The sequence below is a fragment of the Opisthocomus hoazin genome, chromosome 3 (assembly GCF_030867145.1).
Source record: "Opisthocomus hoazin isolate bOpiHoa1 chromosome 3, bOpiHoa1.hap1, whole genome shotgun sequence".
In the NCBI taxonomy this organism is placed as follows: domain Eukaryota; kingdom Metazoa; phylum Chordata; class Aves; order Opisthocomiformes; family Opisthocomidae; genus Opisthocomus; species Opisthocomus hoazin.
The window spans coordinates 2,400,778-2,428,670 of record NC_134416.1 but is presented as its reverse complement, the minus strand read 5'-3'; the positions used below and the strand labels follow the sequence as shown (position 1 = coordinate 2,428,670).

Genomic DNA, 27,893 nt, shown 5'->3' with positions numbered 1-27,893 from the left:
TCGGGTAACAACAGGAGCATGTTTATTCAGGTCTGGCACTTACAGAGCTCGGAGGGACAAGGTATACGTCATTTGTTTTCCAGAAAAGTCAGCCCAGGATCAGAAGAAACGAAACAATTTTATAAAAAGAGGCTGCAGCTGCAGGGGCAGGGAATGTGTCTCCCTTCAGGTCATGCATTCCCGGTGCCTGGACCACCCATGCGTTGGAGCACGCCGGTGCCAGGCACCTCCACAGAGGTGAGAGGCAAGAACGTCTGAACATTTGACCGGGCGGTATCTGGGGTTAACTGGTTCTCGGCGAGTCCCAGCCTTCTTTTAACCAACCTTAGAAACGAGGGGGGGGGGTATTAGGTATAAAAGCAGAAACCCTTCCAAAACGATCCACCTTTGCCAAGGAGGTGTGAGAGTGCAGTGGGTATGTCCACAGGAGGAGGAGAACAGCTTGGCCAAACCACCCAGGTCTCCGATGCTGGAAGAGCATAAAGTCTGGGAAAGAACCACCTTGGAAGCCTGCTGAGAAGTAGAGGATCTCCTTGCAGATAGCGACAGAGAAGATATTGGCTAATGAGACCCACAACTGCCTGTGGAAGACGGGTCTTCCTCGGCCAGCCCCATCACTCGCGAGCCCTGAGGACGTAGATGAAGCTAACGAGGACCCCCAAGGCCAGGACCGCGTAGCTGGCTTTCACGCTGCTGGAACCGCTGATGTTGCAGAGGAAGGAGTCGCAGCAGTATACAGAGGCAGCCGCTATTCCGAGGTTAATCCCAGCGCTGGGGCAAATGGGAGAGCATCCTTTGGAGATGGACTGGCCCGACTTGCTGCCTGAATTTCGGTTGGGGCGGGGGGAAAGGAAGAAAAGCAAAAAGAAGACGGGTTTATAACATTTCTCAGCTTTCTGATCACCTGTTCTGCAAAGCAAATAACAGCACTGAAATAGCCAAAGCATCACAGGTGGCACGGAGAGGAAGAAGTGCTTCTCGGCGTCAGGCTACGACAGTAATCTCAGCCAGCCCACACATCTCAAGCAACACCCACGACAACCTCCCACACAGACCCTAGAGACCATGCAGCTCCCCAGGGACACACCTCCCAGGCTGTCGGCCAAAGTTTGGCTGCAACAGCTCCGGTGGAGAATCTCAAAAATCCCACTCAAGCTTGACCCTGGGACTTCTCAAGCGAGACAGGGAGCACGGGGCGTACAGAGCACCAGGGAGGGACTCGTGAGTGAAGGCTGCGTTTCGAGCCTCGGCTGCGAGAGGCACCGCACGCATTTAGCAGTAGGAAATGGGAAACCATTAGCACTGTGCTAAGAAGATAGGTTTATAAAAACTCCCAGCCTCCATTTGTGCATGCACAACCCACCCACGTTGCAGACTGTGCAGCTTGGGCATACAACACCCCTCCTTCCTGCAAGGGAGAGCAAGGGAGAGCTGGGTCTGGTCTCTGGAATGGTGCCATGAGACCTGCCAGAGCAGCCTGCTTCCCTGGGAGCAGCAGCTGGGAAGCATACGCCCCCCTCCCCAGATCTTTGCTGGCACTTAAGGGAGGAAACTTTCAAGTCTCCCTCCCTGGCAACCCCACCTCGTCCACAGAGAGCAAAGAAGCAAAAATGAGATTCAAGGACAAACAACCTGAACACAGGGCAAAAGCAGGCAGGGCAACCCTGGAGCTTCCTACAGAGGAAGCCTGCAGCATCCTTCACCCTTTCACTTCTTCATCGGCAACCTCCCCGCTCCCACCCCAAAATTCCCCTCAGACTCTCGGCATCAGTGCAGGCACATGGGCTTCAATGTGACTCCGTCTGGCAGCACATCCTTCGTAAAAATTCTCCTGGGATGGTCTGACACTTAGCTGCTAAGCAGAACTTTCCCCTTTCTCCAGTCAAAGGAGGGAAAGCTTTCCTGCAGCTCAGCAGGTGACCCAGGAGAGCAGCCAGGAAGGGCAGAAGAAGGTCCTGTCACCACTCACCGAGTCCCACTCCAACATATGTTGTCACACAGTGGTTTTCATTCTCCCCGCACCTGACAGGCTTCAGGCAGGCCCAGTTGGAGGATGCATCCGAGCACGAAAAGCAGATGAGAGTGTGGGCTGCAAGGCAAAAGTAAAACTCAGTTAGGGGTTGGTGAGGAGACCTCCCCACTTGGTGGTCCCTACCTCTGACACATGGCACTTACCACATCTGACCACGGACACGCTTGCTATTCCAGGTGTATCAATCTGCGACAGGCTTTTTCCCAAAAAAAATTCACCAAGTGAAGGGTTCAAGCACAAGGGATATGTTTCGAGCTCCTGACAGGATCAACTGTCAGCTAAAGCCTCAATACAACTACTGGTCAGCCTGGTATTTTATGGCACGCTCCTGTTTGCACCAAGAGCGGGTTCAAGCAAACTTGAAACTAAACAACACAGGCAAGTTCAGGCTGGCGATCTGGAGCCTGAGATTTGGGCTTCTTCAGCTCAGCTACCGTGAACGCTGATGGGAAATGCTCTAGGTGTGACCACGGGTTTGAGCTTTCTGTGACCTGCCTTTGGCAGCAGGGCACAAAGCTCCGGCTACGCTTGAGCACTTGGTGGAAATGATTTCTCAGCTAGAGCAAACCCAGCATTGCAGCAAGACCTGCAAGAACTTGCTCTGTCCCACTACCCAGGGAGTCATAGCACTACGAAGGAAGCGTATGTAACCAACCTTTTGAATTTGGAGCAGGGGGATAGCCAAAAAGCATGCCTGCCTTCATGCCAGGTCCCCTAAAATGGTCTACCCTACACCAGCAGGATGGACTGCACCAGCTAGCTCCCATCCCTCATGGTTCAGGTCTCCCCAGGAAAAGGGCAAGGTTGGAAAATAGCATTCAGCGGTGGGAAATGGTTGCACAAACAGCCCAGACTGGTGACTCAGCAGGGACATATGCAGTGGACAGACGATCTTCCCTGTATTTTACATATAAAAACATCACATCCACACTGCAATTGTTGACCTACATACGCAGACAGATCAGGTCTGCTCCCAATACTTCAGGGGCTCTGATTTTCGAGCGCTTAGATAGCAAGCCGTTCCACAAAGCACCGCGTTTCTCTTCTGTGTTTACAGGATGCAAAACAGAGCTGGGGCTGATTCAGGATGGGAAGTGCAAGGCAGCGTCAGTCCTGCTCCTACTTCTTTCAGTCTCACCACAAACAGCTCATCCGAAGGAGGTAAGTCAGTGAAGCCCTGGGAGAGGTTGCTGAGGCTCAGCAGTCCCTGTCATGGACTATTTTGAAGAACAAGTTGGACAAATATTGGTCAGCAGCTGTCCCACTCTGCAGTGGGACTGCACGACCTCTTGAGGTTCTTCTCAGTACTGTTTCTCTCAAGGAAAGAAAAGCTTTTTGTGGGAAAAGTGAGAAAAAAAATAACAACTGTGCTCTGAGGAATGACTTTTGGGAGGCCACAGTCAAGGCAGGGGGAGAACACAAAAACATAATCTCAAAGAAACAGATCAAAGCAAGTTAGTGGGACATACTGAATGTGCCACCTCTGCTTTGGAGACGAAGCCAACACCACAACCCTCTAAGCAAGAATTTCCTGCACTGTCTCATGCATCCTCCAAGAATCATCAGTCTGACAATAATCCTTGCAACAAAATAGAGTTACCTGAGCGTGCCAACGCAGCAGCCACAACCTGCACAGAGCACCCAGGATTACAGAGCCACCAGTTGAGTCAAAAGCCCCAGGAGAGATTCATCACTGGACCTTGCTTCTGGATCTAGGAGAGGGGGGAGGAGGATGGAGCCAGCCATCGAGCCTACAGGCTGTCATTGGCCCTTACTGAGCCCTCAGAGCATTTCCATGGGTGGCATTTTTTACCTACTTGGCTAAAATTCAGTCTGGGACCTCAGAGAGAAGCCCAGCTCTCTCCTGCTCGCTTGTCCCCAGCGTGCTTCTGCTCTCAAGTCTCAGGCGACCTGCCTCAAACCCTTCACCTTGCAACCACCCTGAGGAGGCAAACTGACTCACCCCATTTCACAGGAACCATCTGCAGCCAGGAATGAAGTGGATTACAGGCTTCCTGTGGGCATTACGGCAGGACACATGTCCCCATATGTATTTGCCCACCATGCTGAACGCACGAGTCGAGCGGTGCCGTGTTATTCATTAAGGTTCCAGATACAAACACATCGGAAATATTTCTACGCACACATAAAAGTGCCTTTAGGCATGAAATTCTCTGCCAGGTGACTAAATCTCTGCTCCTGCCACAGCATCTCCTACTCGTCCCCGTGTTTTTCTTTGTCACACCTACCTATTACCCGTTGTCTTAGTACAGACAAAATCTTTCCAGGAAAGGCAAGTCTTTCAACGTAGTTAAGAGGGGAAATATGCAGTCATACCTAGTGCCGACTTCTGCCCCAGCCAAACAGGTAGCTAAATAACCCGCTGCAGAGCGAAGAGAGCAAACAGGTTGGGTGTTTTAGACAAAAGGCACGAGAGGGGTGGAGAATTATTCTAGGCAGCTGGAGACAGAGCAAAGAGTTGGAGCTCAAGGCCGCAAAAAAAAAAGAAAAACAAAAAAAAAAAGCCCAGGACCGAACAATGCAAAAGCGAAGCCGTGTTTCCACCGACCAGAAAACGCAGCGTTTTTCCACGGGAGGAATTTATGCGTTTATTTGTTTGCTGCTCAGCTTCTCCCGAGGAACAAAGAGCTCCCAAAACAGAGCGGATCATCTGGGGGGAATTCCTCAGACAAGAGGTTGAAGCCATTCTTGCAAAGAGCAATGAGGGAAGGGGGGGGGGGGGAGGAAAAAGCCGTTAAAAGCCCGCTCTGAGGCTCAGAGGTAGCGGTGAAAAACGCTGTCGCTTCGGCAGCTCTTCCATTCCATCCCTGTACCGAATGCTCTTTCCTTTCCCATTGCGCTTCGACAAGATCCTTACAACAGATCTTCAGGGCACTCTGAGCAGCAGTTAAAGCTTTCCTGTGAAAGACTCTGGATGTACTGGAAGCATTTGGGGGTAAAGCTATCCCCACCAAACCCTTTTGCTTGGCGAAGAACTTAACTTTAAAGCTGAAACGTTTTTTTTTGGAGCGAGGGAAGTGAAACCCTTTTACTGTCTTGGCCTGGGCAGCCCATCCTCCCAGCTGGAACAGATCACATGCCAGCCAGGCTCCGACTGAGACCGAACGCTTGAATTGCCAGTTGCTCCCCGGACCCCAGCGGGAGGGGAGCATGGGAAGGGCAGCAAACAACAAGTTTCTTCTCACCGGTGTCCTCAGGAGATAAGCAGGGCCTGCGTTTCCTTAGCAGGGGGCTCACAGGGCTGGGAACTCTCCCGTTTGCTCTTTGTTTGGCTTCTCCGAGCATCGACATATGGAAACAATATGGGGTTTCGCACAGCCCCATGGAGTTTGGATAGCCAGGAATGGAGTCGACGGGAAGGCGGGGGGACTGCAGCCCCTGCTACTTGGACAACTTGCAGTTTACCAAAGGAAGCACGTTCTCCCCAAGCTTCGGTGGCAGCTCCAAGACGCGCTCCACACGGCGGGGTCCCGTGGGGGTCACCACCCCACACGCTGGCCACCGCAGCTTGCCCCGCAGGATGCTGGGGGGAGGGGGCAGGAGCCAGGATCACGAGTGGCTCTGCCCAGACTTTGCTCCATCAGCCATCGCCGGGGCTAGGCTCCATCTCCCCTCCACCCTCCTTCCCCTCGGCTGCATCTCAGCCCATTTCGGGGCCGTTATCCCAGCTCGCTGCGCTGCACGGGGGAGCGGAGCCGGCCCTGGTCTTTGTTCGCGCTGCAACTAGGAAAAGCTCCAAAATACCTCCATGCACAGCTGGAGATGCACAACTCTACCTACAGGCACGGAAGCCCCGAAGTTCCTGCTGCAAGAGGGACACTGCTGCGAGGCAGGTCTTGGAAAGACACCCCTCCACCCGCCCCCCCCCCCCCGCCAAACCCCGGCAAGGCTCTGCTTCTGTCCCCCCCCAAGCCCCTTTGCAACCCTCACCCTCCCTGCACACCCCCAACTTCCAGAGCAAGACGCAGAAACCCCCCACATAATTCCCCCCCCGCTCCCCCATCCAATTCAATCCCAAACACAGGGCTGGGCAGGGACTGGGGGACTTCGGGGTGAGGTGGTGACTGGGGGGCATCTCCCCACCCCCCCGCCCAGAAACTCCCCGTACCTCTCTCCACGCACAGCACCGCAGCCAGCACAGCGAGCAGGAGCGCCTTCATGGTGCGACGACGGCGGGGAGAAAGGGGGGGGGAGTGAACCCAGCGAGATGCGCAGGGCGTCTCGGCTGCGCGCAAGGGGCTGGCGGCAGGGCCGGGAGCCGGAGGTGGGGAAAGGGCTGCGGCTCCGCCCAGCGGGCCGGCCCGCGCACCGCGCCCGCCTCCCCCCTCGCCTCCCCCGGCCTCGCCTGGTTTCGTTTACCCGCTCCGGAGAACCGGGGCCGGGGAAGGGGGCGGTGGCGGGGTCGTTGTGCCGGCGGCTGGCGCGCTGAGGGGCTCGGGAGCAGAGCTGGCTCTCTCCAGGCTTTTTCCATCCCCGTTTCGGGTCCCCTTTCTTTCCCTGAGGGAAGAGACGGCAGTGGGAGGGCTCCCTGCATGCCGGACTCCACAGTGCACAGCCCTTTTCAAGCGCAACCCCCTACATCCACGACTCCTTTCAAGAGGGAGTGCACGAGGACTTGCTGCGTTCATGCCTTCTTCCCCTCCTCCGTGCATCTTCATTCACAGATCCCCTGAGCACGCACACACACACCCCCCATACACTCATAACCACCATGTATGCACGCATGCCCTGCATGTGTGAACCTCTGCGTGAGGGACTCCCTTCATGCATGGATCTCCTGCGTGCAAGACTCCCTCCTGAATGCACAAGCCCCCTGCATGCATGACACCCCCTTTTCATAGAATCATAGCATGGTAAGGGTTGGAAGGGACCTTAAAGATCGTCTGGTTCCAACCCCCCTGCCATGAGCAGGGACATCTTCCACTAGACCAGATTGCTCAGAGCTCCATCCAGCCTGGCCTTGAACATTGCCAGGGAGGGGGCAGCCACAGCTTCTCTGGGCAACCTATGGCAGTGCCTCACCACCCTCATGGGGAACAATTTCTTCCTAATATCTCATCTAAACCTGCCCTCTTTTAGTTTACAGCCATTCCCCCTTGTCCTATCACTACACACCCTTGTGAAAAGTCCCTCTCCATCCTTCCTGTAGGCCCCTTCAGGTAAAGGCAGGCTGCAAAAAGGTCACCCCAGAGACTTCTCTTCTCCAGGCTGAACAGCCGCCGTATATTTTCATGTATAACCTCTCTATGTGCACAACCCCCATGCACGACTCGAGCACAAAGAGAAGCAAATTCCTGAGCTCTTTGCCTAAATGGGATTAAAAACGTGTTGGGAAGCTTCAAGGTACAAGGACCCAGCAGCTGGGGTGTCGCGGGACAGCCTGGGCTTCTTGGCAGGATGGGTCTTCAGAGCACAGGGCAGTCCACCAGAAAGGTTTGCAGGAGTGGCCCATATTCAGTAGGTCACACAGAAACGGTTAAATCCTCTAGGAAATGAGCTGCAGGGAGGGCACTGGTAGAGGGACCCTGTGGAGTTGACTGTCAAGAAAGCCTGGGAATGGAGGAGACGGCTGACAAGCCAGCAAGAAACAAGCAGGCTTGACAAACTCTGTATGCCACAGATGGGTTTAATTCTGCAGAATCAGCATTTCCTGGCAAATGCATCTGTCAGAAGAAATTCCAGCTCTTATCTTGTCAGAGTGCATTCAGAGTCCTCTACTTGGAAAACAAATCCATGCCTGCAAAACCCCACTTCCCTTGTCTCTCCTATGGCTCATTTTATTTTGTCGTTGCCGGTTATTCTAGCAGGAGCTGACTGTGAGCAGTGTGTTTCTGTGGTCTAATATCTTCCACTGGAATGGGCTGCTGGGACTGTTTCATTCTCTGGTTTTCAAATCAAATATTAAAAAACTGGGAAGTTTCAGCTTTGCGGGAGCCTGAGCAGCTGTAATTCAGATACACTCCAAAGACCCCTATGTCATACAGACCGGGTTCATGTTGTGCCCCTAAGAGTCAGTCTGGCTTTTTGTAGCCTACATACGAGCAATCTCAGAGCATTTATCTCCACTCTGGGGTGCACCACCTGAGATTTAATTTCTAGGTATCAGGAAGGCATGGCACATTCCTTCAGCTCTCCTGTTCCTCTGGTTTCTTGTACGCTCCCTAATCCCTCAGCAAAGTGCACAAAGGCCTACGGCTTTCTGTTGTTCTCCCACACACAAATTTAACATGATCAGTTCCACGGTTTCCTGGAGAGGCCCAGTCTGCTGCTAGGAAGGAAGAGAGAGGACATAAGACTCACATGGGACACAACTCACCACGGGACCTGATGTCATCCCAATACTACTGAAATGGCTGGGTGGGGCCATTACAGGATTGTAATTACAGGATGCTGCAAAGCAAAGAGGTGGTCAGAGGGATTGGGGACCAGTTTGCAGTGGTGAAAGATGTGCCAGGTAAGGAAGCCCTTCTGAAAGCTTGCTGGTCTAAGCCCGTGTCTCCCACCTCCTTCCCGAGGCTATGGTGTGGGATAGCAGACTGCAAAGCTCAACACAGCAACTCTGACAGCAGGGCTTTCTGTTCTAGACCAACACACAAGCAAAACACTGCACTGAAAGCTCCAGCCTCTACTTGCAAGTTTGGGGGTTGTTGGAGCGCTTCGCTGAACCATTGGCTTCATACTGTGAGTGCAGGGCAAAAAAATGTCTCTCCGCAAGAAGAAGGAGGAGGTAAGAAAGGCAGCAGGAGTAGAGTCCAGCAGCAGGAATGTGGTCTGTGCCGGGGAAAGGTGGACACAGGCACAAAAACATGTTTAAAGGAACAGGAGATAAGAAAGCAGCTGCATCATAAAGGGAACTGGTGCTAGAGTAAATATTTCAAGGTTTGTTTGCATGCTGGGGAGGAATGGCTAGTCTTAAAATTAGGTAATTAAGACTATGGCAGCTCCCTTCACGAGTCGAGGGATGGGGTTAGCAGAGATGTCTGCAGCAATTAAAACTGGAATTACTAGGTCTGCAAGGCTTCGGCGCTGAACTGGCACTTTGGGAGTTTGAGCTTGAAACCTGGACCTGCGAGAAGCTTGGTTTGGCTTCTGCGGAGCCACGCGGCTCGCAGAGAGTTTCCTTCTCCATCGCGTTTCTGTTTCAGGGCTTGGGTGAGACTTCCTGAGCCTGGCCAGGGCTGTGCACGTGAGTCTCTGTGAGGCACCTAAACTGCAGTCAAATTTGCAAATGAGGTGTTTCCCTAGTTAGTGGAGCAGAGTTGGTTTGTGGAGCAACCCTGCTAAAACCACCTTGCATAGATGCCACAGAAAGGGGACAAAGTACTTTCTTTTCTGTAGTTATGTCGTTCTCTGGAGATAAAAAGTGTTCAGACTTCGCTTCTGCCGGAGAGGATGGGGACAGCTCTGTGGAAAAGTCCTGTCCCACCTGCCAAAGCTATCTCACTGTAAACTGGGGAGTTATCAGTTTGGCAGAGAAGAGGACTGGGAGGACGTGATCTATTCTCTAGCCTGAAAAAGCAGGAGTCCAGGATCTCCATCCTTGTCGCAAGGTGTGTTTCCCCTCAGACAGACAAGTCTCTTTGCCCAGAGCACTATACTGCAATGTAGTCATGGCATAAAGGCCCTCACAGCCCCAGGTGCTGGCATAGCCTCCTGCACAGCAAAGAGTGCTGGAGCTGTGATGCACCATCCCTGAGACTCCCGCTCACACCATCCTGCTCCATCTGGCTGAAGAAGAAGGCTGACTTCATACGCCAGCCCTTCCCCGTCATCCCACCGCTGGATGTTTCTCCCCCTGAAGCCCCTTTTGGTTGCCCAGAAGACCTTCAGGAACATTCTTGGATCATCCAAGGATACTCCAGACACAGATATTTCATGGGCAAACCAAGACACAGGTGCTTCTTTGAGCCTTCTCACTGTCTACAGTGCCAAACAGCTCACTGTGCTCCATCACCCTGACAGGCCACTCCCTGCTGCACCCCACGGGGACAGACCTGAGATGGCTCTCAGTTAGCTACTGAGGTTTCGGAAAATGTGGGTACGTCTTTGGGCTGCTGTATCTACGGGAATAGGACCGTCATCTGCCCACTTTAACCACAACCTGCAGTCACGGTCAGGCTGTCAGATTTATGAACTTTCATTTCTGATCGACATCAATGTTTCTGTTTTCCTTCTCTCACAGAGCCGTTAAGGTGAAGGTGGTTCGCTGGCTGGTGCATGCTTTGTCGGTATTGGACAACTCGGTATTCTCACACCTCCTCCTTCCAGAGTCCGCATGACTCACCCTCTGTCTTGCTTGTTTATTCTAGGCTTTTGACTGGAAAATAATTGTGAAACATTAAGCCGGGGTCATTACTCAGGCAAAAAGTTAAGCTCTGATTGCTGCTGTGATCTCTCCAGGCTGCTTGAAGTGTGCTGGAAGATACAGCCATGTCTGGAGCGACCAGGCTACCTGTGAAGAAAGGTTGCTCTGGAGTGCTCCAGCATTATAAACTGACTTCCCTACGAGTGGACTCATGTTGCCATGCCCCGAGTGCCCAAGCCTGAGCCTTTTGCCCTTTCCAGGGCTATGCTGTAAGTATGCCTATCTCCAGCCATCTCCTGGATGTAGGTCGTTTATCTGCAGTCCTAGATGGCCACCATACTCAGATTGTGACCTTGTTTCTACCCCTGACTGCTGGATGGTGTTTGACCTATGTAGTAGGTATATCTGTCTGCAGTCCTATCTCCATCTTCTGGGTGAACTTTGGACCCAGGTTGCAGCCTAGTTTCCAGTCCTGGCCTCTTTTGAACCATCAGTGAGGTTCTGCAGCGACTTGCAAAGGTTCCTGTGCCTGAGGGCATCTCCTCTCTCACAGCAGGGACCTCACTGCCCGGTTGTTTAGGGTTGGAAAGAGGCATTTCCTGCGCTTCCCCAATCTCTTCCACCGAAAATGTGCCTCTCTCTAAACAGGGAATTCACCAGGCTCCAGGGAGGCTGCGCAAACGGTGCTGAAGCTGTAGGCGAGGTGCTGGGCTTGTGGAGATTTGTAGCAGAAGTGTCAAGTGTGGCATGAAAGACATAGCAGTGGGAGTGCGCTAGTGTGTGAAAGCACCTAGAAGAAACAGCAGAGGAAGGATTAATATGAAAGGCATGTGTTGACTGCTCTAGAGCACCCTGTGTCTGACTTCATTCAAATGAAGAGGAGGAACAAACTGACCTTAGATAAGAAACTCCAGAAGATGAAGAACAGGGTGGGAGCCATAAAACATGCAGATAAAGAAAATAAAAGAACAGTGAGATTCAGGAATTTCACCAAAGAGGGGCAAAATAAAAGGGAAAGGCAGCCAAAACAACATTACCTCTCTCTAAAGGCTGTAAAAGGCAAGTCCAAAATCAGTTTGTTGTGCTCTGCCAAGAATCTCAGAGGCATGATGAGAACTGCATAGCTGTCATCTCTTGGCTACCTGTGGCATGGAAGTGACACTGTCCAGATGATCTCGGCACACGTATGTTGGTTCTTGCGAGACAGTGATCAAATTAAATCTGTAAGGATGAGTGTGAAAGGGCAAAATCAACTTTGTTAGAGATTTTGTGTGATAAAATTGCTTTCCTGTCCCAAAACATATTGCAGTGAGTTTTATCACACCAATTTCCTGTAGACTGCAGAAGGGAGCTTCTTATTCCCAGCAGCAGAGTCTGCAGGTTATCTAATTGCTGATTAGCATCTAATGCTGGAGCAGGCCCTGGAGCTGGAGGCAGGTTCCAGATGAGCTATTGTGAACACAGGCACAGAGCCAGTGCCTGTTTCCTGGCCCTCCTGGACTAAGGAAGATTGAACCCCTGTCACCTCCACCCATGATGATAATGCTTTGTGTGGTGCTTAGGGGTTTGCCTAGGTGAGAAATCAGCTGAAGGAGGACAAAGCCATAAGTCATTCATATTATGCAAAGCTGTTTCTCCACTCATGGCCTCGGCACTACTATTGCTCTTACTGTTGACCGAGATCCTGGAAACCCTGGAGGTGTTCTGGGGGTTGAACATCCTTTGGAGTGAAGTTCCTACATGATGACAGTGGAAGAGCATCTTTGGGTCACCTTTGCTGCTAAACATTGCTGTATATTCAGCTTTGAACAACCTGGTCTAGTGGAAGGTGTCCCTGCCCATGGCAAGGGGGCTGGAACTAGCTGATATTTAAGATCCCTTCCAACCCAAACCATTCTTTGGTTCTACGATAAAGCACAGTCAAGCCCAAACACCACAGTTCTGCCATAGTGAAGGGAACCAGTACCCACAACAGCTACATGGGAATGACAGAAAGGAGATGGGGGGAATCAGGAGAGGCAACCGAGTTCATTCTCCACCCCCAGTCGAGACACCAATGAGATGCTGAGGACAGTATTTTTCTATCAGTCATCCTTAGATGCATCTTGATAATGATGCTCAAGCTGCTGATGCTGGAGGCAGTTCTCCAGCTCTTCACTATACATGAGATGCTAGGAAACCTTGCTGACCCCATCTAAAATCTCCTTTGCTGCTGTATGAACCCTAAAGCGAAAAATGGGGACAATGGACAGCCTTCCCTTTGGAGATGAAACTGGAAGGATCTTATCCCATCACACACCAGTTTACACCTCCCAGTCCAATGTGTAAGAGTTTTCAATGGATTGCAGAGTTTCAACAAGGCTGCCTTGTTTGTGATCATTTTTTCCCTAAGTTTGACACGTTAAACTTGTGATCTGTTATAACACCCACCGCAACTTCTTTTTCTGCCAGATTGCTGCAAGGGAGATTTCCTCATCCTGTACTTACGCAGATGACAGATCTGCACTAATTGTAGAGCTTTATGCTTATCCTTCGTAAGTTACATCCTCTTTCTCAGACTATCGCTTAGTTTTATTGGAGTCACACAGAATTCTCCTATTTGCAGATTCACTTAGTTTGTCACCTGCAAGCTGAAGTCAATAAAGCTCAATGAACTTACTCTCTAATCCATCGTTCAAACCAGTAATTAAAACACTGCATCATACCAGAGCCAAGGCAAGCCACAGAGGACACTGTTTAATAGATCATTCCAGTTTGACAGCAAACTGTTGACAGTTATTTGCTCATATTTTTAGCTAGACTGTGTTTTCATAGTTTGCTTATGAGACTGTCGTGTGATACGATGCCAAAAGTCTTATTAATACTGAGCTATGTGACAGGTACCATTTTTACCCTAACTACAGATTTTGCCATCTTGTCACAGGTGGGAATAACACCCATCTGTCACAAAGCTCTTGCTGTTCATCCCCATCTCCTTGATAGCCCCTACACCATTGCAAATTGTTCGATGATTTATTTCAGAGTTTTTCAAAGACTGGGGTCTGGGCTGACTGCTCTGTATGTCCCCAGAGTCCCCCCCCCATCCCCTTTATAATGACGTGTGCTGCATTTGGTGGCATCCAGTCTTGTGAAATACCCAGATTTCCCTACTGTGAAGAAACAGGAGCAGGTGAAACGAGGTGTTTGGTAGCTGCAATGGATGCCAAAGATTTCTTTTCCCAGTGCCTCTGTGCCTGGACACCACTTAGTTTGGCTGATGCCCCTCACTGATGTGCATATATGTATTGAAAACAACGCATTTTATTTGCTTAGACCTGTGCCCTGCTTCATTTGAATGTTCTTGCTTTTGAAGTGTTAGTTGGCTAATCCATGTTAATCTCCTGAACATCTGCGGCAGCAAAATGGCTCTGTTACTCTTGTGTTAGATGTGGTTAGTGTCTCCACACCTGTCTTCCCTTTTGCTCTGCACGTACTGCAGGCTGGAAGAAAAACCACATCTCTTGACTCTGGGTGTGCAACTCAAAGTTGTTGTGAGTTTGCAAAGCAAATGCTACACTGAAGTGACACCTCCAAGCATCACTTGGATGTCTTCTCCCAGCAAGTCCAGCTAAGCCTGGAGAGCACCACCAACCAAAAGTCACACTGCAACTTCATTTGAAAAGGTAAATGTGACTGAATCTTTCCTCAGGGGAAGAGGAGATTTGGCTGTCTGTACTTCAGCTCCTGGGCTGCAGGGACCCTGGTCTTCCTCCAGCCACTGCACCTGCCTCCAGCCCAGGGAAGGCAGACACCAGTGTGAACTTGTCATTAACCAGACCACCATGCACTCCACTTCGCACCCCCAACCAAGAAGGACATTTTTTAAGTGTCCCCCTTCCTTCTTTATTTCTTTGAAAGTTTCAGTGATTTCCCACTCAGAGCATCAGCTCTGACAAAGTCCATTCATAAATCCCACCCACATACTCACTTTTCAGAGACCTTCAGCTCCTATTCGTGACTGTGGACTTTCAGTCCAGGAACCAGGTGGGTGCTGGTATAACTGGCAATGCAACCAGTAAATCCTTTTAAACACAGTGAAAACCTTAAAGCACTTCACCTTCAAAGCATCAGGCAAGCATAATCCTGGTGTGGTCAGGTGCTCTGGCATTCAGAAATTTCAAGAAAGGAAAGGGTCCCTCTAAATTTATAGACAAGGAGACCTAGGAACTCTTCTGTCCATTTTATCTTTTTGGAGGCAACATCCGTTTGGGTGCTATCAGCAGGCAGCACTTCGACTGGCATGGGGAAGAGCTGGGGAAGAGCTAGAAAGGTGATAAGGGCCTGCAAGTGGGCACAATGCATGCAGGAAAATGCTGGCAGGAGAAAGTCCCTCTAAGCAGAACAGCTTTTTTAAAGAGCATCCAATTGCCAAGGATCCCAGTGCAGAAGTGGAAGGCCACAGAAGGTAGTTCTCAGCAGTCGTTTCTGGGCTCAGCTGGGCTCTGAGCAGACCACACCTCCCTCTAGACCCTGAAGAAACTCCCACTCTGCTGCTCTGAGAAACTATTTGGATGAGCTTTTCTCTCCCTCCTTTGCTCTGCCCATCGTGGTCCCCCGCACGCCACCAGCCCCAGTGGACGTGTCTCAACCCTTGACTCATTTCCTCCCTGCCAGATGGTCTCACCCACCAGGTCTTTGCCTTCTCATGTCCATTGAAAGTGTTTGAGATATAAATTGCTCCTTCTGCTTCCCCTTTCCTACGCCAACTTGCCTGGTGGTAAGGACAGTAATGGCTTCGGCCCGGAGTCCGTATTTCCTGGAGTTTTTTGAAAGCACCCGATGTATTGCAGGGAAGAAGTGTCTTCCCTCTATGTGGGGTATTCATGGAGCATGTGCTCATGGCATCGGGATGCAGCATGGTCACCTCAGCCCCTGCCACTGCTGCCAGCCCCTGCCCATAACAGCTGGACATCTGTTCCTTCCTTTTGGCTCAAAAAGTCTTTCCGTTCCCCTTCTCCATTGTAGCTTTCCTTCCTTTTGTGGTTGTCTTTGGTGAGAGAATATTCTTGCCAGTTCTGCTGACAAGTTCACATTTGGCCCTTTTGACATCTGTCATCCCCGGACACGGCTCACCAGTACGCTCAGGTCAATGGGCGTCTTCTTGTCCCTGCCCAGCACTGTGGTGTCACCTCCTTCATTTGCTTTGTTTCCCTCCTGTCCATTAAACAAAATGTTTAAAACCAGGCACCAGGCTTCAGAGTTCACAGTACAAAACATGAGGTTGATGAGGGATCTTTGGCTGATCGCCCTCTCAGGAAACCAGTTGCTTTGTAATCCAGGCAGTGTGAAACATCTCACAAACGTGCATCCTTCCACATATGCAACCAAAACACAGCAGAATTCTAGGGCAATGCTTCAGACCAACCAAAGATCTCATTTAGCCATCAAATACAACAACTCATCCAAACAAAACTCGAAAAACTTGAGTTGTTTGAATGAGCTCTGGTTTCCCCCAGAACACAGCTGAGCTAGTGATGCTGCCAACTCTTCCCTTTTTTCTTCTGTTTTCCAGAAAACTGAGCTTGCAGCAGGGTCTATGACCAAGAAGCTCAAGGTTGTTTGTGTTAATCTTTGGCTGCCCGCCCTTCTTCTTCTCTGTAGACACCCCCAAGCCTCCTACAGAGATTTTCTGTCTCCCCTCAGCTGCATCTTTCACTGGGACAGGAGGGAGCAGACAGCCTGGAGTGCAAAACCAAACAAAGCCCAGCACAATCAATCGTTTCTATGCCAGGAATATGGTTTTGCAGAAACCATCTCACAGTCTCTAAATGACTGTGGTTGGCAACAGCTGTCAGGTTGGTTTGGCCCTGCAAAGAAAGAGGGAAATAGATATGGGGACATCTTCTTTTCCAGCTGGACCAGGTCCATATGGAGGAAGTGTAGGGACAATTCCCATTGCAGATGCTGCCCTCTCTTCCCTCCTCTCTCTCATCTCCCTGCTGATACCCTGCCAGTGCCTTTCATCCCTCAGCCACGTTTGCTCCTCTCTGCCTTTTCCCCAAGTTCATCCAACACATTGGAGGTGGGCAATAAAGGATGCTGATTTCAAAATGTGCTCTATGAGAGCAAAGAGCCAGGAGAGCCAGAAATTGTAACTCACCGAGACTGGAGGAATGTCCAAAATACTGCCAGAAATAAGCTTTACCTCTACATACTTGTTTATGAACTGCTTGACTGACGTGTGATAACCAGCATTACTGTGAACAGAAGATACTGAACATCCCCTCTGTGCTGACAGAACTATTGCGCTACTACCTGTGTTTGAGGCAGGGTGGCTTGTTATTCCTCACAGTGCTTTCACACTCCAAGACAAAAAAGCATCTCTTCAGAGCTGTAAGGATTTGAATCCCAAACATGTCAAAAGGGCTGCCTTTTATGTGTTTTCTTAGGTGACTTGAACTTCTGGGGACACTTAGGAATCAAGTAGGCTTAGGAAATCAATGGGAGTTCAGCACCTAACTTATTTAGACTGTCTCGAAAATCCCAGGGGAAGCTCAGCTGCAAAGCGTGAGTCTTTGAGAGCAGTAATAATCCCAGAGCAAAACACTTTTATTTCAGCCAACAATGCCATCACGGGGAGCTTTTCCTAACCCATCACAGTCCACATGCAAAGATGTAAGTGATACTGGCTAGGACACCCAGGGACATGACTCCATAGTTGCTTTTCTTGCTGCTGACTCCATTCACATTGCATAATGGTTTCTCACAGCAAGAAACCCTCTGATCGGTTTGATTTTGTTGCTGACTTGTCGCTGGACACGTTGAAGAACACATCTTAGAGATGACATATTTAGGCTTGTTGGGTTCTAATGCAGAAGAGTGAAAAAAAAAAAGAAAGAAGAGAATATAAGAATCATTGTTAAAATATTTCCATGGCTAAATCTGCACTGGTGAATAAAAGAACACCAGGCACTAGTCTCCCAGACAAATATGTCCTCTGCTCACGACTAGCAACAGTCTGGCCATGTCCATCCTGCTGCAACACAATGTTGGTCTTCTCTGGGCTCCATGTTTCGTCTGTCCCTAAAGGGGAATTAGCATGTATGAGTGGCTTTCTGTTCAAGCTGCCTGAAGCAATGCTCAGGCTGGGTCGCTGCCACCAGGTCAGCTTTCCCACAGCATAAAACCAGGGGGAATGTATCATACGACCTGATATTTGGTCTGAAAGCACATGGAGGTGGTTGAGGGTGCAGAGCCCCAAGGAGAGACCTGAAGGATTATGCATGGCAGAGGGAGTCAGCCGTGGTGTGGTTTTTCCCAAACATTTTTGAAAACAACCCTGGGAGTGAATATTGCCATAGCAAGAGCTAGCTGGAGCAGTCAACAGAAAGCTGGGACGAGCTAACCGTGAAGAAGTGCACACAGCCCCAGGCTGGAGTTCACTCTTTGGTGCTCCAATTTATGTATCTGCAGCATTTCCCTAACTCCTGGTAACAACATCAAGTATGTATCAATACTGCAGTGACTGCAATAGCGAGCAACAAGGTCAGTGTTTCCTAACAGCTGGTGATCAGGGACTACTGAAAGCCAGTTCCTGGGACTGCTCTTCTACAGCACGAACAAGGTGTTGTTCAGAAACGTACTTGTTCCAACGTTGTTACGGACAGTCACGCAGTATTTTTCTTCCTCTGCACACATAGAAATGGTCAAACAGTTCTTGTTGGACTCCTGTTCTTGGCACACGTAGCACATAAATGTGTAAGCTGGGGGAGGGGAAGCAAAAGCACATTACATGGTTTAGGAACCACAATACCTACAATCTAGATATCTCCATTTTCCTAGTTATAGCCTGAATGCTTGTGTGTGAATGACCAGTGACTTTCTTTATCCCTTGACCCGTGGCAGCAATATTAAATCCCTTTCTGTGTTATATGTCTCAGATTGCGAAGTGTTATTGATCTGTTTGCAATCTCTGGCAGCAGTAGATGTGAGTGGAATTCAAGGATTTGGGGTCTTTTATGATGGAGATTATTGCTGAGCAATAGCTTCTCTGTCCTGAGAGCTCTGTCACATGAATTCCCCATTACTGCTCAGTTGCTTCTCCTGTGCAGGCCTAGGCAGGGCTGGCCAGGGAGAACTTGAGGATGCCTGGAGCATTTTGAGGAGGTGGACAGTGCCCAGTGTCCTACTTTTCTTTTCATCTGGATCAGAGAGTACTGTCGCATATCCTTTCTTGTGGTCAAATGCCAGTAACTGAACTGGCCTAACAGTCCTAGGAAGCCTGGTGAGAGTAGTCAGATGCTCTGTCAAACTTCTGTGTGCTGCTGTAAGACAGACGGTAAATGGGAACTCTTCATTGAAAATATGGTTTAACTGGTAATCACAGATTTGGCGAGATATTTCATACATCTATAGCACAGATACAGAAGATGACTGGCAGGGAGGCCAGGCAGCAATGAATTGTCTTATCTGTCAAGGGCGTACACATTTGCCCTCAAATGCAGAAGGAGATAGGACAGACCTCTGGAAAGCATCTGGAAAGTAGTGATAAAAATGAAGAAGAGCAAAAACACAGTCTGGATGAGAAACCACACCATAGTGCCTGCAGAACATTCTCCAGCTAGGCAGATTAATTGCTTTATAGGGTTTATGGTGGCGGTTGGGTTCTGAGCTTGTGAAAGCACCCAAAGCAAAGTATGTGGGTTTGTGTGTAGGAGGGGGAATGAGTTACTTTAAAAACACAGATGTTTTTGGAAAAGGAAGCAAACACAGTGCAAAATGCTTTCTAAGTTCCTGGTAAGTCTGGGGACAGTCTGTCAATATGGAAAGGGCAGAAAGCAACTTAAGGACGTGTTCCTGTGAGTACAGTTTTGCCCGATAAGAAGTTGGCAGCAAGAAAGTGGAAGGGCAATGTAGGTCAGAGAGTTCATAAAGTGTGAAGTTCCTGATGAAGGGAAGGGAAGGGAAGGGAAGGGAAGGGAAGGGAAGGGAAGGGAAGGGAAGGGAAGGGAAGGGAAGGGAAGGGAAGGGAAGGGAAGGGAAGGGAAGGGAAGGGAAGGGAAGGGAAGGGAAGGGAAGGGAAGGGAAGGGAAGGGAAGGGAAGGGAAGGGAAGGGAAGGGAAGGGAAGGGAAGGGAAGGGAAGGGAAGGGAAGGGAAGGGAAGGGAAAAGATATCAACTGTTGGTGCTGAGAGGGCCATAACATTCATAACATTGTATAGCTTTTTTGCTTTGTTCATCACTAGAAAAGCTGACTCTTCATTTCAAGGGTAGAGAAAATACAATAAGGTTTTACCAAAATTTTTTGCACAATCTTGAATGACAGTGTTATGAGCAAGCGCAGGAAACACAAGCTAGTGAAAACGCAACAGAATGGGTGTAAACCAGATGTGAAAACACACTCACAGGGTAGTTTACCAATGGTTATTGGTCAAACCAGTTGGAGCAATGCAGCTTATAAGGTTCTCCAGAGCTCTGCTGTGGGCTCAGGTCTATACGGTATCATCTCGAGTGATAGTAGGGATGGGATAGAGGATGCACATCACATTTTCAGATAATGTCAAAGACAAAATAGCTGAAAACATACTGTAAGTAGAGTTCTAAATGATTTTGACAGATGGATGCAATAAAAGAATCAAGAAAATAATGGATGAAGTTCAATAAAGAGAAATATATTACCCTAAGATAAAAACTGGCCACTTAAATGCAGGATGAGGAACAACGGGTTGAGCTACAATCAAAGACTGCAATATAAACAACAGGAGTCAACCATGTCACACTACAGCGATCGACAAATGTCACCCAAGGGAACATAGGCAGCAATGTCATGTGCAAGATATGCAAAGTGGCCTTTCCACACTGACAAGGCCTCAACTGGAACACCGACGACCAAATCTGTATGTGGCACTTCAAAAAATATGCAAAGCGTTTGGAGAGAGACCAGAGCAGAGAGACAAGAAATGGTCAGACGTTTTGAAAATATGACCTCTTAGAAAACTTCAGAAGCATTTAGTTTGTTTAATAAAAATGAGAAAATGCTGAGGAAAGACACAGTAACCTTCATGCAAGCAAAAAGAAGCTGAAAAAAACAAAATAATAAACTGTTCTACACATCCTATGGTGAAAACACAGGACACTTGTACGAAAAGAGATGTTAAGAGCTATTGAGACCAACTTTCTGAAGGGATGAGGGTCTCAGCAATTCCAGGCTCTAGACACGTTGTCACGTTAGACAAACATCTGTCTGGTTTGGGCCAGCACTGGAGCAGGGAAAATGATCATGACCTTTTAAGATTTCTTCTAGACATATTTCTATAACAGAGAGTTCATGGAACCAAATGGCAACAGATCCTCTTTGATGGGCTCTGAGATGAACAGTTCTGATCAAAAGTTGCTTATTAGGATCTTGAATGGCACCCCAGGTACCTGAGAAGGGTCAAGAAACTGTCATCTCCAAGATTTCCTTTGTCCCTGTATTAGGCCAGAAAGTTGCATTCTCATACTCGTGAATGTGAAAGCCTTGATAGTAGAATTGCTAGCTCTCTCCACTCTAGACTGGGCTACAGAAAGGTGCTGTATAAAAGATTGTCCTTAAGTCCATTTGGAAGCTGATGCCAACATAAAATGTCATCAGCCTACTACAGCAATAAGATATTCCACCATGAAGGTGTGCTAGTAGGGTCTTGGATCTCTCTTAGTTTTCAACTTCATCCTGGGTAACCCTGAGGATGTTGCCTTGGAGAATTACTCTCCTCTGTCCATGTTGTGTCACTGCATTTAGGAATTATGGGCACAAAATCCTTTCTTTTTTTTTCAGAATTGGATACCCCTTTCCCCACTCCAAAACTGGCCAAGCTTCTGCTCTTCCAGGCATGCTGCAGTACCATCTGTCCAAAAAATGTAGGAGTAGGGGGTTGATACATCAGAGAGCAAGAATTAATTAGATGCCTCTTTCTCAACCCCTGCTAGATATGTATCATGGTTTCTGGGAAATCATCAGGCGTGGGGGAAATATTGGCAATCTGGATATTATTCCTACGTGCAAGTAGAGATGTAGCAACATGTGTATCTGTCTCAGAAGAAGGACACACATTCAGAGTACCTCAGACTTCCCTTTTGGAGAAGGATGCCTTTAATGTGACATGTGCACAGAAAAGCTCTTTCACCTCTGTCTCTGATTTAATCTCTAAAAATTCTCTCTGGTGCATTTCCTAGGGAGCAAGACACATGGCAAACCACGTGGTTCTCTACAATGGAGGAAGAAGCAGTACAGAAAAGTCTGTAAAACACTCAAAACCACTATGGATAAAAAACATGTTTTGTTATGCTTTCTGGCACTTCCACCTTGCATCATCTAGGAAGATCCCACAGACCACTGCATGAATATAACCTGGCATCCAGCACCATACATTTAGAGCTCTATTACTCAGTACTGCCTGCTGGAAAGCAGAATTAGTTTATCAGAATCTCATTTCCGCAGCAAAACATTTATCAAGGTGCAAAAAGAAGTCGGTGGCAGCACCGCTACAGCATTGCCATGTGGCAAAGTTGGTGACAGCCCCATAAATTTTTGCCTTTTTTTTTTTTCCCGAATTTTTAAGCCTCATCTTAACTAGTAGCAACATTAGAGGCTCACCTTGCTCCACACACAGGACAGCAAGCAGCAAGGTGACGAGAGTAGTCTTCATCTCCACCAGATCCTCTCAGCCGGACTGGGAAGAGGTTTGGAGGGCAGGTTATATACCTTTTGAACAGCAGCAGTTTTACAGGTTCCAGATGGCTCACGGGTGGACATGAAATCAACCCAAGGGTGTGTAATGTGCATGTGGGAGTTCTCCACGCTGGAGCCCATGGAACAGGTTGGCACCTTGGGGAAAAGTCCTTTTAGGAACATACTCCTTCCTCTTCCGGTCATATGAATGATGGGAAATGAGGAGCTTCTCTCCTCTGAGCTTCTTCATTTTCTTCCTCCCAGCAGAAGAAGCAGCTGCACTGATGAAACAGCGAAGCCTGAAGGCACAGGGAAATAGTCCTAGTAGTGCATTTTTCTAATCCCTTTGGATAGTCAGCATGTGATGTACCAGGGTTCATACCATTCATTTTCTTCAATTATTCCACAGTTCCAGAAGTTCAGACTTTCAACTGGCCGACGCTGGTTTACCTCCAATAAAATCAGTGTATGTTACACTAAATGAAATTAGCTAATTGTTAGTTAAACAGAAGACTTTCCTCAAATTTTCATGTCAGTCTTCATTTCTTTATCAATTTTCCATTACCTGTAGTTAGTCCCTCTGCTTGCTCCTCTCTTGGTTGTAATTCTCAAATACCTTATACACTTTTTTATTTAATGAAGTTTTGCTTCTATTTCATGGATCCTTTAAAGGGTCTATATTTTTCCATGGCTAACAGCTTCCGGAAATCAGACGTCTATTTACAATACCACAAATTGGCATCCTGGAATTGCTGCTCTACTTTGAAAAAATAGATATTTCAAACTGTCTCTTTTTCAACCTCTCCTCTTATATCAGTCCCTTTTCTTCTATTCCTCTGTGTTGCTCTCCTCTGAATTTCTTAAAATCTGTTTCGGACATCCTGGGAAATAGACCCTAATACAACATGCAGCTTGTAAGAGCTCGAGCTACCATCTCAATGGAGCTTCTTCCAAAGTGAGATTACTCCTGGACAGCAGGTAGCAGAATGTGCAAAAGAAAAAAAACTGCCAAACTCCCCTTTTGCTGACATTTATTAAATAACTTAACAGGCAATTCCCTAGAAGTAGCCATCAGTAGGGTATTTTTGTCTGTTTCTAATATGAATTGTTCCAACACTGAATGATTTCCTTATCCATGTGACTTTCTGATACTTTTCAGGCTCTCTTAAACTACTCCTAGAATGACATCATCAGGTGGTGAATTCCAGAGTTATTCAAGCCTGATGACAAAACAGACATCCCCGCTCTTGTTTTTGGAGGTTTGTGAGGTCAGCAGCTGGTGATGATCAAATCGAGTCCTCTGCTTTGCAGAGGGCAATTCAGTTTACTGCCAAAGTGTGTTATAAACAGGTTGTTCTTCATAATTAGTGGGTGTGTCTTCTTGCTGGTATTTTGCAATGAGGGTAAAAGGAAGCAACCATTTTTCCTTTTTTTGGTCCTATTAATTATCCCATAGACTTCTGTTATGTATATTCCTTTTCCCTTCCTCCAGGAATGAGAGAGTGCTCTAATTATTTCCATATCCGCTCTTATGTTGCCATTATCCATTTGTTCCTTCGGGAACTGTCATGCAATAGGATGTTGACTCTGTCCTTTCATCAGGCCTCCTCAAGTCAGCTTTGAAAGAGAGTGGTTAGGCTAAGACATCCCCAGCACTGCCAACAAACATGCACTAAGGAGAGAAACTTGAGTAGGAAGCAAGCTTTTGTATGTCAAACAGTTATCTGGGAGCTGTCCCCTGGACATTAACATCTTCGTTAGTACCTAGGCAGACTGTAATGCTGGAGCATGCCCTCTTCCCAGCATCTGGAGAGCAGTGACTTTGCAGCACAGTGACAGGGTTGCAGTGATTCCTTCTTTCTCAAGAGGACAGATTATGAAACTCAATGCAGTCTGAGGCAACATTTAAGCAGCCAGTGTGGGGAGGGTGTTTCCTGCTGCCCAGCATCACAGCCTTCACTCTGGAGGAGGACCTGGAGCAGACCCGCCAGCGACACCAAGTGAGAAGTAAGATTGAGGAAGGCAGCAAAAAATGCAAGGAAACTGACTCACCTGTGTGAAGTAATCTCACCTCTACCCATTCAGGAAAACTAAAATGGACCTCAAAATGGAGAAATGAATTGGCTATATGACAAGAGAGCAGCAGTTAATTTTGAAAAAGGGATGCTTTTGTCATTTTCCGTGGCTTCCCGAGCTCTTGAAACCCAGTGATGACCTTGCTTTGCTCTTTTGCATCCATCTTGTCTCTTGCTCTGTCATTGATTCACTGGGTATTAATCGGATCTGGGCAAATACACAGAGAGAAAGGGAAGAAATTTCATGTTGTGAGGGAAAAGACAGCCAAATTATTTGAGGAGAGCAGAAGGCAGCATAGGTCTTTCAGAATCAGTGGTGACAGAGCCCTGTGTGAGGGAAAAGAAGTGTCAAAGTTAAACCACCTCCTTCAGGTGCCTCGTTTAGACAGGGCAAGGCCCCCTTGGCTGATTCAGGTCCTGGCGCAGTGACTCAGAGCACCAAAACCCAAGCTCTTAGATAAACCACGCAGACAGTGCCAGCTAACTCCCAGGAGCAATCCCAACTATTTGAGTGAGATGCTCATCTTCTTCCTGAGAGCCCTTCAGGCATCCCAGATGTCTCTGCAGGGCAGCTTGCCACTCTCATCCAAGAAGTATGCAACCATGGGAACCAACAAACAAGAACCCCTAGGTGGAGGGATGTGGAATTAGGCAGCAGCATCTGCGTGGGAGATGTCACACCAGGATTTCTCAGGGAGGCTGACAGAGAGGAGTCTCCTTTTACACAACACTGGTTGCTTAGGGAGGGCTCACTGAGGGAGGGCTCATTAAGAGAGCTTTCATGGTTTCAGGACCTCCCATGCCTCAGGGCAATTGTTGGTCCCACCTCCAGACAAGGACCTTTCTATGAAACTTGTGATGTGGGTCAGTCTTTGGCCCACATGCATGGGTTGTGCTGCTGAGCAGGAGAGAATGCAAAATATATGGGGTCAGGGAGAAACTAGGCAGGCTGGAGCCTATGGATGGAGCTGCTCCATTACGGACAGGACTCCTGGCTTCCAAGTGCCATTCATAACTTCTCCATGCAACTGCCATTAGCAGACCATAAAGACCTCCACAGAAGAAGCAGACTCTATCATGTGCCTTTACCCCATTTGCCCACACATTTTTATACCTTTGTTCACATGCCAGCTTACCTCCCAATCCAAACTGGAGGGTGCTCTGGTTGCTAAGAAGGCCAATGGGATCTGGGATGCATCAAGAGGAGTGCGGTCAGCGGGTGAAGGGAGGTTCTCCTCCCCCTCTACTCCGCCCTAGTGAGGCCCCATTTGGAGTACTGTGTCCAGTTCTGGGCTCCCCACTTCAAGAAAGATGAGGAGCTACCGGAGAGAGTCCAGCGGAGGGCTACGAGGATGGTGATGGGACTGGAGCATCTGTCCTATGAGGAAAGGCTGAGGGAGCTGGGCTTGTTTAGCCTGGAGAAGAGAAGGCTGAGAGGGGACCTTAGAAATGATTACAAATATCTGCAGGGTGGGAGTCAGGAGGATGGGGCCAGACTCTTCTCAGTGGTGCCCAGTGACAGGACAAGGGGCAACGGGCACAAACTGAAGCATAAGAAGTTCCACCTGAACATGAGGAAGAACTTCTACACTTTGAGGGTGACGGAGCCCTGGAACAGGTTGCCCAAGTAGGTTGTGGAGTCTCTGGAGATATTCAAGACCCGCCTAGATGCAGTCCTGTGCAGCCTGCTATAGGTGACCCTGCTTTGGCAGGGGTGTTGGACTAGATGACCCACAGAGGTCCCTTCCAACTCCTAACATTCTGTGATTCTGTGATTCTGTGAAGACATGACTTTATTTAAACCTGGATGCCAAGTGCTCTATATTCACAAGCTCAGCAGGACAAGACCTCTGGCAGTACTACCCCAGCCTGGCCTTGGGCTATGCCAACCAGTCTTGTCCCTAAGAAATCCTAAAACCTGTGGATAGCAAAGGCTAGAGACTATTTCCAATAGTTCAGCTGTTACCACCTCATCATCTGGGTGTGCGGCAGGGTATGCCCATCCAAGGCCACAGAACAGTTCTTGTCTCGTTCAAGATGTTCAAACATGTGTGCCATTTGAATATCTCTAAATCTGTCAGGAGGGGAAGAAAGGCAAAGAGAGTAGATTGGACAGTAGAATGGAGCCAGCTCAGCTGTGAGATGGCAGTGTAGTAGAAACTGTGGGGACAATGGAGAGTCTCATGGCTAAAGATGGAGTATCCTTGGCCAGTCCTTGCATTTGCACCGAGGAGGAAAAAATGAGCTGAGGCTCTAGCAAGAAAATAGAGGTTGGAGGTAAAGCCCAGACTAAGACTGGATAAAGAAGCCAACAAGGAAGGCTGCAAGTGAAAACAGCCAGGGAGTCCATAGCTGGAGGTCGGATGTGGATGGGAGGAAGGGTGGACAAGAAGGAGCAGGAGCAGGTTGGCATGAGCTGGAGCCATGAGACCACATTTCCTCTGCAAACCTGTTATAAAGATCTGGCAGTTTCTGGGTGTTGTTATTCCTCTGCTCTTGGCAAATACCTAGCAGAATGAGCAAAGCATGTAGCTGCTCTCCCTGTGGGATGAGTCTATGGAGAGAAAATCAGCTGGGTGAGCTGTGCCCATTTAATTGCCCTGGGAGATCATTGGTGGGGTAATCGTAGTGGAGGGCTTCTTCAGCTCAGGAGAAAGCATTTCAGCCTCCTGTGACTCACTTCGGAAGGGTTTGAGTGAGCAAATCTCTCATTCCTAGCTAAAATTATCCACAAGGAAGGTTAGCGCAGAGGAATGAGTTCCTTTAATTTTAACCCAAATAGGAAACTTGACTAGCAAACATAAAAGATTTATTTTCAAAGTTAATATTTTGTTATAGACGAAGCTGAAATTTCCAGACTCCAGCAGACACACAGTAGAAACTCTCTCTTCTGATGATTTTCCTTTAAGCACCATGCAAGATATTTTTCTCCCCTTTCAAAATAATCTGTAATGCTTATAAAGCAATTTCCACTGGAAGATCTTAAATCAGTTTAAAGAAAACTTAATGCTCAAGATCCCTTCACACTGAGTCCCGCCTTGTCACCTCTGTTTGCCTGCTGGAGAGCTCAACAGCGTTTCCTTTCAGTCAGCTGACCCAGAAGAGAAATTGAAAGCAAGTTAAATAGAACACAGTTTACTCTGAAATGGAGTCACGAAGTGACGCTTCTGCCAGTGCAGAAAAGAAAATCTGGGGACAGGCTTTCTGAAGTAAATGCAAAGCAATTGCAATATATTTCAGTGTTATTTCAATTTGTCTTGCAGACTAACACCTCTGCTTTTGTTGCTGCTAACATGGATGCATCCAGCCGCCTCACCTGATGTACCATACCACACAGTCACACAACAGAACAAAATAGCACTTTATTGTGCCCAGCTTCTGTTTAACAACTATAATATTAAAGGCTTCCTTGGGGCAAAATGATACAGGGCAGAAAAATGGTACAAAGGGAAAAATGGCACAAGAGAATGGCAGGGACAAAATGAAGGCGAAAAAATGCATGGAGTTATAAATGCCAATAGTAGGAGGGATGGTGACTATGTGGTCCCATTCTGCATGTGCAGGGCTCCACATCATGCCTTTCTCTTCCAAACACCTTTTTGAGGTAGGGCTGTGCTCTTGTACGTTGTCGTCAGAGCACGGAGAGAGCAAAAACGTTTTCTGATGGGATGTGACATTCCAGGTGGGAGAAATAGGGCAGCATTCACACACTGTACAGATGAGAGTGTGATCCCTTCCAATGCAAGGCCAAGCAGCTCCTTCCCCCTCTCAG

At 48.4% G+C, this 27,893-nt stretch overlaps 2 protein-coding genes across 2 annotated transcripts; both read right to left on the bottom strand.

The window, feature by feature from the left end:
* On the bottom strand, positions 1–6,323 carry LOC104331119 (lymphocyte antigen 6E). The gene is made up of 3 exons (XM_075415453.1): positions 6,162–6,323; positions 1,970–2,089; positions 1–823 (listed from the first exon to the last, which is right to left on the bottom strand). The coding sequence occupies exons 1-3, from the start codon at positions 6,211–6,213 to the stop codon at positions 615–617; spliced, it is 381 nt and encodes a 126-aa protein (XP_075271568.1). The 5' UTR covers positions 6,214–6,323; the 3' UTR covers positions 1–614.
* A 10,632-nt stretch (positions 6,324–16,955) lies between these two features.
* Positions 16,956–22,200, bottom strand: LOC104331120 (lymphocyte antigen 6E-like). The gene is made up of 3 exons (XM_009936398.2): positions 21,972–22,200; positions 17,981–18,100; positions 16,956–17,203 (listed from the first exon to the last, which is right to left on the bottom strand). The coding sequence occupies exons 1-3, from the start codon at positions 22,021–22,023 to the stop codon at positions 16,992–16,994; spliced, it is 384 nt and encodes a 127-aa protein (XP_009934700.2). The 5' UTR covers positions 22,024–22,200; the 3' UTR covers positions 16,956–16,991.
* Between the last annotated feature and the right edge of the window lie 5,693 nt (positions 22,201–27,893).